General features: G+C 40.5%; 1 protein-coding gene across 1 annotated transcript in view; it reads left to right on the forward strand.

The window, feature by feature from the left end:
• The window catches only part of LOC112681813 (helix-loop-helix protein delilah-like), a 22445-nt gene extending 19971 nt beyond the window's left edge, over positions 1-2474 (forward strand). Inside the window, exon 3 of the mRNA XM_025552127.1 lies at positions 2448-2474. Within this exon, the coding sequence (XP_025407912.1) occupies positions 2448-2474 (27 nt within the window). The remainder of the gene's footprint in view (positions 1-2447) is intronic.
• The last annotated feature ends 9547 nt before the right edge of the window (positions 2475-12021 follow it).

Here is a 12021-nt window from a genome sequence, read left to right on the forward strand (position 1 = left end):
AAAAAAAAAAAATGTATTATTCCAATGTGGTGGGTCGGGGTTACGTATGTTTGAAAATGTTTATTGCACTCCGTCGATCATAAGTTTGTTTGAGCGTTTGGTCGTCGTTTGTTATCGTCGAGGTATACGTCGAAATCGGCATTGTTTATGAGAGTTTTTGTGACGAATGCGCGTCTGTGACTTATAAACACTTATACTAGTCTTTGATGTTCTTACCGTGGCAAAACACGTTTGTCCTAGTTATATTTCCGTAAGAACGTCGGTAAGAAGGTATGTATTTCAGTTTTGCTTCCTCGTTTGCATCGTGTCCGCATCGCAGGGTTTCCAGGACTTCGGCAGGACAGCCTCACCGAAATACTTATTCTTTTTTGCGCCATCTCTTACGCAGTAGCGCAACACGCGTACCAGTTGTTGTAACACCACCGACCGTGCCGCCACCACCGCTTCTCTGACCGTTCACACGAGCTCGTTACAACTCGTCCGGCCGACGCACGACGTATCACGGCCGAGTACAATAATAATTATAATAAGTACAGACGGGACGGTGGCAGAGGTGGCAATAACTTTTACTGCTATACACTTACGCGGCTACTACTACCGCCCATGGACGTGTGCGCGTTTCCCCTCCGCTACCGGCTTGAATTCGTTAGATGTAGAGAGAAAAAAAAATGAGACGTGTGCGAGCGGTGATATCGGATCTCGTTTTATTTCTATTTTTTTTCCGCCTACCGAGAAGATGCTGTTTATAAAAGAAGAACGGGGATTATAGAAGTACAGAGAAAAAAAAAAAAAGAAAAAAATGATTCCCCGAGTCTTTAATTGGGCAATAAATAGTTATTAATATACGTACACGTACGTATTCCTCGTGGCCCGCTCGTTCCGGACGCAATAAAGTAAATTCATTAGCAGCTAATGACAAAGTAGTTTGCCGCGCGCCCGTCCGTGCTCAACCACTACTGTTAATATAAATCATTCCGCCGTTCAGTTGTTATATCGATATTTCGTTTTTAATATTCTTTATCGGTATCGGGTGTACCACCGAGTCGGCACACGCAATCGGTCGTATCGTATTATTATTATTATTATTTTTTTTTCGCTTATAATTTTTTTTCCGCCCCCTCTCCACCGCTCGACATCTTTGTCGATGGTACGTAGCAATCGTTGCACCCCGGGCCGACCGCTCACGGGTTATGATTTTCTTAGCATCTTTTTGCGTATACGGCAGTGCATGGTAATAGGACAACTTTTTCCCTCGTCGTTTTTACGTAAGAAGTTACGTGCGCGCGTGCGTCTCGTTCACAATGAATCGAATAATTATTCGCCTGGCGTATCCTTCGAGGGGGGGAGGGGGGAGGGGCGAAGATGTAAAAATCCCGACCGGATTCACGGCGGCGGCGACTTCGTATTATTATATCGTCATGTACATCTTATACATTATTATTAATCCATTCGGTGCGGAGAAGAACGCCGCCGCCATGCGAAACAACACTTTAATATTTATGGTACCCGATCGCGTTTCGATGTGAACCGAGGACAGATTTCGACCGTCGGTTTGAGTTGTTAATCAAAACGCGTCCTGTATGCATATTGAGGGAGAAAAAAAAATGTAACCTCTTATGCACGGGTACGTTGGTAATGGGTAAAATATACCGAACGGCCACGATGAGCACCTAATGGTGTACAAATTAAAAGAGGTTTCGGAGTTTTAGATTTTGATTAATTTTCCAATAGTTTCAACTGATGAATGGGAAAAAGATTAATTTAATGATTGGTCATCGTTAAAGACTAGTTAACGTGTCTCGTATGTTTAGACCAAAGAATATAAATTGTTTAATATCAAACTCTAATTTTTTTTTTTTGGTTTCGATAATAATTTATTGGTTCGCTTCAATCGATTATTTTTTGTCACATCTATTTTATCGTACTGTTCATTTTTGTACTCCAACAATCATGAATGAAAACAATTTTTTTTTTTACTGCATGTAAAAGGTCCTGAAATCATCTGAAGAGCCTACGTCGGTTATCCTAGAATTACTGCCGCACACGCTCTCAACCGTTGATCGATAAGCTGTCCACCATAACCATACGTCTTTCTCTACGTGATACGTTCCTACGCGTGGCCAGAAATCCATAAGATGTATAATATGCTTCTCCCACGCCATTGCCTGCGTCCGGATGTTGATCTTCTTTGCAGCGTTTCACTGCTCCGACCACGGTGCGCGGTATGGTGTTCAGATACATCATACAGATTAGTATTATTTTTATTACTATTATGATTGGTAACAGTAATAGTGTGTCTTTCGACGGCGGTGGCTGCTGCTCCGTCGGAGGTACGCGCCACTGTCACCACTATTCGGTAAGATTGTTTCGATTTACACGACCGTAACGTCTCCGGCGATGTGTATCGATGTGAACGTGAAGTATAATATAATATCAAAATTGATTGATCGTCGTCGTCGTCGTCGGAAGGCTAAAAGGTGGTGTGGTATGCGTGACGCGACACGTCATTGAAAAATAATATTATAATAATAATCGTCCATTAACTAATTGTCAGCGTAAATATATCGTTCGTTATAAATGCATGTCTTCCTACCCATATCTATCTATCGGCCTACCCACCTTCGCACGCGTGTTCTCGGTCTGATTTTTATTAATATTATTATCTGCGACTTTCAATCAGATAATTCTGTTGACGAGTTGTAATGAAAACCACACGGCGGCACGTGGGACTGACGGTCGTAAATGGGGTTTTGTATCATATTATTATTAGTAACGTACCTTTTTCGTCGAATGCAAATTCCGTAAACAATTTATACAAAGTGTGCAATATACAGTACTCAAATAAGAAAAGTTTGGCAGAGATACCGGTTATTTTCGAAGAACAGTAGTCTCACAATTTGTTACATCTAATTTATATGGTATTGCAAAGGTAATCGTATTAAATATATAGGTAGGCCTGATTTTACGACTGCATCCGAATTGAGTCCAGAATTATTTGAGGTACTATACTAGTTGGGTCCCGGATTCTTATAGGTACTACACAAGTTCCTGAATAATTTTTGGTAAATACTATGTTATATATTATACTAACATATTCCTTCCTATTTTAACAGGCTTGGGACTGTCTATGATCTATTTAGACAACAAGTATGGTTAAAAATGTTTTTTTTGTTTTTTTTTTAGTTTTTCTTCTATTAATTTTTATTTATATTATATAACGATTTTAACATTTTTAATATTTTTGCCAACACAATTTTCTAATAATTTACATTTTAATGGAAAAGAAACCAAAAAAAAAAAAAAAACAATAAAAATCATTTTTAACCATAACTGTGGTCTAAATAGATCATAGACAGTGCTAAGCCTGTTGAATTGGGAAGGAAAACGATACTATAATTTAGTACTTACTAAAAAATATTCAGGAACTAGTGTAGTACCTCTGAAAATCCGGGACCAAACCAGTACACTACCTGCGATCAGCAGCCCCAAGTACTCGGGACCCAACTCGGACGCTGCGGATTTTACACCTCCAGGGGACGGATCCAGATCCCCTGGACCGCCCCGCCGTAAAACTGGCACCGAGTGCACGCCCCGGCTGGCACGGGTCGAGTGGTTCAGAACCGCTAATCCGGGAACGATCACTTCCCGGACGGGTTTCGCGAGACCGATCGACCGCGGCGCGGCCGTCGGCACATCAGAAGACGCGAAGACGATGCGACGAGACCAGACGACCCCGGCGGACGGGGCACAAGACGTGTGGTCTGCGAACCCGTTCCCGATCGCAATCTGTACGCCCGTACGGGTGTAATGTCGCGAAAAAAAATATATTAACGGCCGTAATAATAATAATAATAATAATAATCGTAGTAATAATAGTAATAAAAACCGACACGGTCTACGGTGAAAAATTACCCGGTTTTCAAAGACGGCGTCACCGACGACGTGAAAAATTATTACGTGTCACGTGATGGGCTCGCGGGCCCGTTAAACGACACTAATTGCGCGAGGTGTTGTCGTGTCGGCGCGTCCGCGAAGGGTGTCCGATTACACGAGAGCTGCGTCCCGCTCTGCCCCGGCCGGGGCCCGTCGTCTTCTCGATTTCCGCGATCGCGTCCACGTTATCACACCGTTTTTGTACGCCGCGGTTTTTTTTTTCCACGTGGCGTCACCGCTCGATCAGATAAAAACACCGACTCTCGGCCGACCGTTTTTGTCCCGTCGCGATCTGAAACTCGCGTACCGGTCGTTAACGCGACCCGACCGGTCAGAACCATGATTCATAACTAAACTAACAGAGATGGTGGATGACATCATTCACGGTTCAAGCAGATATCTGAGAGCAACGAACGTGATAATGCGAATTTTTTTCAATCAAAATTTGTCCCATTGAGATTAACATACAATATCGATGACAAACAACAACAAAAAAAAAAAAAAAATCCTACAGCAGAACCCGTTCCTTCGTCTACAAGATTTCGTAGACCAATACGCCTATCGCCCATAGCCGCGTTTAACGAGTGGCGAGGGGGAAGGGGGAAATTTTCCCAAGGCGAAAATTTTATGATGTTCGACGAAGCGTCAAATTTTTAAGGATCATTGTAAAATAAAAAATACATAATTATAATTTTTCTTGTATCACTGCATAACTATAATATATATTATTTTTTATTTTGAATTGTAATATTCTTAAGGGTGGCTAATTTGCCTCGAGGTGGCTACATAGCAATTAACGCGGCACTGGCACCACCGTCGAGGATCGGTGCGAGAACGAACACATACGTAAATCGATAGGCTATGGTCGCAGTGGCACCGACGTCGGTCGGTAGAATCGGCCGACATTTGTTCGTTTCAATGCAACGAGTACGGATTATAAAACGGATGTCCCTTTATTTTGTGTTCGAAACAAATATTGCTGTTAAACATTTATTTGAGGGCGAAAGCGTCACACGAACGACATTTTTACGGACAGGTAAAACTACGCAGAACACCATACATTGTTTTTCGCAAACTTTTGTTACGGGATGAAGATATTTTTCGGTTATACGAAGACGAATAAATTAACTTTCTATTGTATGTAGTGGAAAATATAAGGGAAAAAATCCAAAAGCAGACAAACTTTCCAAGACGTAAACATTAAATTCGTGTTCGAACTGATCACGTCGACAGAATGAGTCGATAAAAAACGAAATTCCACCCGACGGCCGTAGACGTGAACGGTTCGAGCACGGATTCGAACGGTTCGCACATCCGTCAATGTTATTCGGAGCTTTTAGACGATAAAACACACGACCGTTTCTCGTGACGATCGACGCGCGCGACCGCCGGAAATTGCCGTAAGAACACGCGGACTTCGGATCCAACGCGAATGGCATTATTGATGACGTACAAAGAAAATTGTAATTTATTTGATTATTTTTCTAACTTAATGCTCGTCAGAAGTGCAACCGGACTCCACACCTTTCTCGTAGGCGCGCGTACGCATCACGGCCGCACCGGTAGTCGTGATTCGTCTCCGTTTTAAGTATTTTCAAAACCGGGTCCCGACGTACGCGTTGTCACGTTATTTGCGATGATACACGGTTATCACCGTAGTTACGTCGGACTTATTTATCATTATTTATTTTCATTTTTTCCCTACATCACGCGCGTTCGCTACACGATGGTTTTGTACGCGCGAAAGCCGTCGAGGCCATCGAAGTTTATGCGTTGTACGCGTGCGTGCGAGAATGTGACATATTGTGACAAACCGGGTGAACGTGTGTCGACTTTAACCACAAGTATTATGCAAAACTTGACCAGTTTATGTGAACGCGCACCGCCTCGAATCGACTTTTCTCTAATCACGACACCGGTGGTATCACCTTTTAGCGAGTCCGGATAACGCCCCGCCCGCGCTCTTCTTGCGCCCCGCGAGTCCGATCGCGGTCGCGTTCGGACCGCGGTATCCTTGTACCATACCATGGATACCAGCCATACTCCTGTTTACGAGCGACCAGTTCTCGTCGTGCGGACACATTAAATCGCGTCCCCGCGCTCGCATCTCGCTCTCGTCGTGCCCTCGTGTACCATCTGCATTCCTTTGCGCTCGCGGCGACGGGGACAACGTGCGTGTTTCGGAAACACCAGGCTTTTGACACACACATATCATTACGTAGCTATGGTTCGGTGTAGTGCTCTTTGGAATTTAAAGCACTTTGCGTCTGAAGTGTGAACCGTCGGTGTTTTTTTTTTTTGCATCAAGGAAAATACGTTGCAGTCGTTATCGATGGCGTTTCTGCAAATGCACGTGGTAAGCCAACTGATGTGTACAACAATAATTTAATGGGAATAGGTTAGTCATTAATCACATTTTTACATCAAATGATAACTATTTTTTTCGCTTTATCGAATTAAAAAAAAAAAAAAAAAAACCATTATACCTAGTATAGTATATTTGTTCATACTTCGAAACGGATTATAACTTTATTCTCTTTGTACGCTGTACGGCATTTAAATAACCGTCGATTGGCAATACGACATTTCAATACCATGTTTGGTAAAGAATCCAGTTCATCGGCTGAAGTGCATTTTCTATTTTTCCTACTATTTTATTTGTTCGCCCTCATCATTTGATCGATGTCGGTAATTTTCGTTGGCTGCAGTACGATTAGTCGGTTGCGGAGTGTGGACGCGGAGTAAGAACGTGTGCCTGCGATCGCCTCGGTCTTGTACCTGGCAATTATTACTTCCGAGAGCGTGCGTAATGCGTTTTTCTGACCGGGACGCGCACTTCTGCTCATTACCCGCATCGTTATTACCGAGGTTTTTTTTTTCTTCGCGATGATTGATAAAACACACAGAGCGCCGCTGCCGGCGGATAACGAACGCGCCGGCGATCAATCATAAACCGCCGCGGATATTATGTCGGATGCCGCACGTTTTTCTTTTGACTTTTTCATACTTAGTCTTATCGCTCGGAAACTTCTGCCGAATCGGCTGCAGTACCAGTAGGAGCCACGGTCGCCAGAACATAACCAAGGAAACAGGGACCAAAAACGGTTGTACGCGTTACGCGGATGGCTAACAAAATCGGTGCTCCGTTCACGTTGACAATAGGTTCTCGTCCAGGTTACCGAAGTTCGTGATCCTGTTTCGTAAGTTATACTGTTACTACGACTTCGGAGTACAGTCATACTCGATTTTTCTCAATTCTCAAAACGAGTCTCTAGTTCAGATTTTTAGTACGTCTGTTGAGACCGGAGCTGACTGACGTGATTCCGAGCGAAATAGTTGTTGCACAATCTATATAATTTTTAAATTTTTCCTATAAAATCGTACGCATAGATACAACTGCATTACTTAAATTAAGGTAACACTTGAAATAACGCATATGTTTCTGGTAGTGATCAAGTTACGCGGCCGCCACAGAATATTTCCATTCACACGTCTTCTCTCTTTTATCAATCCTTATTAAATATTGTTCATTGCTTACATGCCAATTGACGGTATTTCGTAGAATTATTGTTGTACAATTATTTTCTTATATCAATCTATTGTCGTCCATTGCGACAAGAGTATACCGTCAATCAATGTGTTTTATTCTTCCTGTGGTCTGGATTTATTGTTATTGATGATGATTAATACTACAAGTTACACTATCATAGCCGTATCCCACTGTGCTGCGTTGTAATACGAGATCTGTTATACATGCACGACTCGTCTACATTAAACGCGCACGGTAAATGATTACACATTTCCGGTTTATTTGCAAATTTAGCGGCTTATCTGTATTTTATCTAATAATATTTATGATATTATTATTTGTCTACTTTTAAGAGCGATAATTTAGGATTTTTTTGAAGAGATCTCGTATGTTAAAGGATAATATTATCATATGAGCAATAAGGTTACGATTAAATATTAAACGTTTGAATTACGAGTAATCAAACAGGTTATGTTTGTTGACCGCCGCGATATCATGTTTGATGCCATTTGCATGGTCTTCTTTTTAACAGCCTTCCGCAAGCGGTATCTGTTGCTGATGCAAAGCCCGTGTTCTTAGGTATGAATTACTATTTTACATTTGTTAATAAGTAATTTGTAATCAATTGTAATCATGTATATAAAATCAGACCAAGTTTATTTTTGATAACAGATAATATTCTTGATTGTAATTTATATCTTCGTAGTAGGCGTTTAATCAAACGTAGACCAGGTCAGTAAACCAAATAATTGATTCTAAATGAATTGCATTGTGTATGTCCATCATCGCTATAAATCGTGCTTTCGAAAAACTATATTTGTTTATGTTTACTGTATTGTATGAATCACACCGAACAGCCGTGAACTATTTTTTTTTTTATAAATTCAAGTGTGTTAATAACATAACTGTCGTTCTAAACAGTTTTTTTTAATAATAATTTTATTATATCAAGGTTTTGTTTAGTCAATGTAGAATTCAACTCCACTAAATACTTAGTAGTGATTAATTGAATACGTCTTTATATTTCTGCCGTGATAAAAAATTAGGCGCTGGCTGTTAAACGAAGTCGCTCGAAAAATACACGGTCACACCCGAAGTTGTTGTTATTCCTTTGATTAAACCGATTAATCATAATCATAACACATTTGGTTGATAATTTATCACATTAAAAACTACATATTTATATGAAATATAATGAACACATATATTTTAATGATAGGTACCTACACGTTTTTTCGTTTTATTATCACTATTCAATTATTATAAAATAACAATAAAAAAAAAACAAATCGTGTGTGCGGATGTGAAATGTATTTTTGGTACAGTTTATCCATCATATTCAACAACGATAATCTGTGATCATCCTTTTTGTACTTCAATACAGTCTAACTTTTGACGATAACGTTATTTTTTTCAAGTCGTTCGTTTAAAGCACAACTTTCTATACTACAACTATCCTGAATAGTCACCCTTACAAAAACCTGGATTGGTCAACGACGGTATATGTTAAACAGTTCTGGGGACATGACATAACATCACCCTATCGTAATCCTAAGTTAACTTAAACTCCGACAGTTTTCCTAGAAATATTATTTTAAAAGATATCTTAGCATTGCACATCTTGATCATGTCAACGTATTTCTTTTTTATATCAAAGTTGATCAACCTAGGTTTACCATGACTCTTCCCTATTTATATTGTCATATGCCTGTATAGAATCTTCCAACACTACCTAAAGTAAGTTCCAAATACTTTCAATCAATATTCTGGAAATAATATTAATTTTGGGCACTGTTATTCTATTCAATGCAATCTAAATGTATAAATCTAATATATATTTCTTTGATATCGGTTTTTTTACGACACAAATCGTACAACTCTTGTGGTGTACACCACTCATCTGACTTTTATTAATTAATGTTAAACATTCGAAGAATTCCACTATTGTTTCACAACCGCGGTGGAAGTGCCTTGTCACGATTGCAATACATTATTGACGTTGCGAGTTAATTATAAATTTACTGGAAAATGCGTTCACAGCTGCCTTTTAAGGTCAATCGCGTATAGTTTTGGACATAAAGCGAATATGGCTACGTCGGATTGACATTTTTCGAAATGAACTATAGTCGAAATCGCACGCATCTAAATCATCTTACGTTTAGCCGGCCGTGCGTGGTGCGTGACATGGATTAAGCGTGAAATCGAAAAAGATATATTTCATACGGGTGAAGAGAAAATGAAAGATCTTATCGAAGCTTATGTTTTTTTGTTTTCGGGTTTTCGGCATTAATCATAATAATAATAAAATACTTGTCGTCGCATCGGAGTTGTATGTACTTCAGATGCGTGTGCGCGTGTATGTTTACGTATTCTAGTAAAATATAGTGACACATCAAACTGATTTGTGCGTAGTGTCTGCGTGACAATGCGCCGTTGGACGTCCGAGTTCGTTGAAAGGCGGACGGCGGCCGAGGTGTCACCGAGGTTGTCGTCGGACTATTTGTCGCGCACGGTAGTCGCTCGTGGGCCGACGACGTATACACAGCGCACACGTGGCATGATGAACGGTATTTTGTATATTTTCGTGTCGGGAAATGAATAATTCATTGGTCGTAATTCAGGGCGATTTTTGTACATCTTCGGGAGACAAAAAAAGTTTGCCCGCTCCGGGAGAGTGAGTGAGAGAGAGACAGACAGGTGTATTTATATATTTAAATATCTCTGTGTGCGTGTGTAGTGGTAAAAGTTATGTGATCATTTTTCTGTGTCGTACGTTTGTGTGTACACGGACGAGAAAAAACTAGTTTTGGTTTCTCTCCCCTCGCGTCGTATCCTCGTGAATAATGGGACGAAAATCATAAAACTTACATGACGTCGTCATCTTTTATACGCTCTTGTTATGTTTGTATTCCGAAATACCTTTTGGCCGTGTACTCTCGCATTCGCCTAAACTGTACTGAATTCATCCGTACGCCTCGTGCAGACGACGGCGTCATGGTGAGCAATGGCGGCAGAGACGGTTTTCGTCGCTGGTTCAGTTCGGTTTTCCCGTTTCCAAACACGGCGGTCTAATCGATCACGGCGTTAAAGTCTCTCTCTCTCGCGGTGCGTCAGTTCGTTATGATAATCGTTACGTTTACAACAGCAATAATAATACGTTGCTGCCAATCATGAGCACTCCGGTTCGGAGATCGCAAAAATCCCAGAAAGCGAACCGCGCGCGCGTTTAAAAACCCATTTCCGTGTCTGCACTCGCACAAACAAGGGCGTTTAACCTTTCCGACTCATCTGCCGAACGGTGGTCGAACAACAATAAATCAACGGTGGTCAGCTGAGGTAACATCGCCACAAAGTAACACGGTAAAAACACCTTAGTGGTTATAAAATTTAATTGTTGAACGAGAGTCTGCACAGTTCAAGATAACCACCGAAAATGAAGTTGTAATCTCTGGGCCGGACTGGGCGAGTGGAAGTCTCCCGGTGGGCCGCTAGTACTCGTTGGTTTTTTTTTCGGTTTAGTGGTTTAGACTCATAGTGTCGATATTAATAGACGTATTTTCTAATGCGATCGCATTAGAAACTGTCTAAAATTATATAAACAGTCTTATCATTTTTTAATAATAATATTAAGTGTTCAAATTGTCAAAAGAATATACAATCATTTTTTATGAAATTATCTTTAATATATCTAAGTGAGATTTTTTTTTTTTATTTTCTCGGTAGAAATTTCTGACCCAGTTCGGCCTTGAATAATCTCACAGTGGAAGTAATACGCTTACTTGTCAACGACCAAATATCCTGTTAGTTTGTTAACGTTTAGTTAGAAGAAACGTTTTAAAACGTTTATACACCAAACATTAGTAGTAATAGCTTAGTACGTACACACAAAGGCCACTCATAAAGGGAGATTATAGTCCCCCTCCTTTGCTATGCCACTGTCTCGCGGTAGTGGCTTTCGACGGCTGCTGGTACCCCTCACGTTTTTTTTTTTTGTTTTTCTCCTCCGCATCTTAAACCCTACGACTCGCGGACCCCAGATAAAACGGATCACTAACCGCGAACGTGAAATTGTGCCCACCAGCCTACTACTATTTATTCCTCTCGTTGCGTGACGGCACTTCGTGACTTCTTCAATAACGCGAACGCGTCCGAGATACGGTCTGAAAGTCTAAAACGTTATCCATTTCGGTCGATTTTCGTTATAAGTTTTCACTATTAAATGTCACGCAGAATAATAACGCATTTCGTTCGCGAATCATAATTGAAATCAGCTGACAGAAACTAATTTGGTCATCCCAGGGGTCTTGTATTATTAATTTTTTTTACTAGTTGGCAATTTGCTCTCCTAGTCTATCCAATATTCTCTAGTCGTTTATTCCTAATAAACTTTTAGCTATTAGGTCTGTTGTACAATACCTGTAATTCCTCGTTTCTTATTTTTTCTTAGGTATTCATTTCTTGGTTGAATCTATGCTCCGGATTATTTTTCTATCTTTTTTTTTTTTTTAAACCATGTCTCTCAAGCATATGGTGTTGATGTTTTAATCGCAGTAGGCAGA

Source organism: Sipha flava, unplaced genomic scaffold (genome assembly GCF_003268045.1).
Source record: "Sipha flava isolate LNK unplaced genomic scaffold, YSA_version1 197_pilon_pilon, whole genome shotgun sequence".
NCBI lineage: Eukaryota > Metazoa > Arthropoda > Insecta > Hemiptera > Aphididae > Sipha > Sipha flava.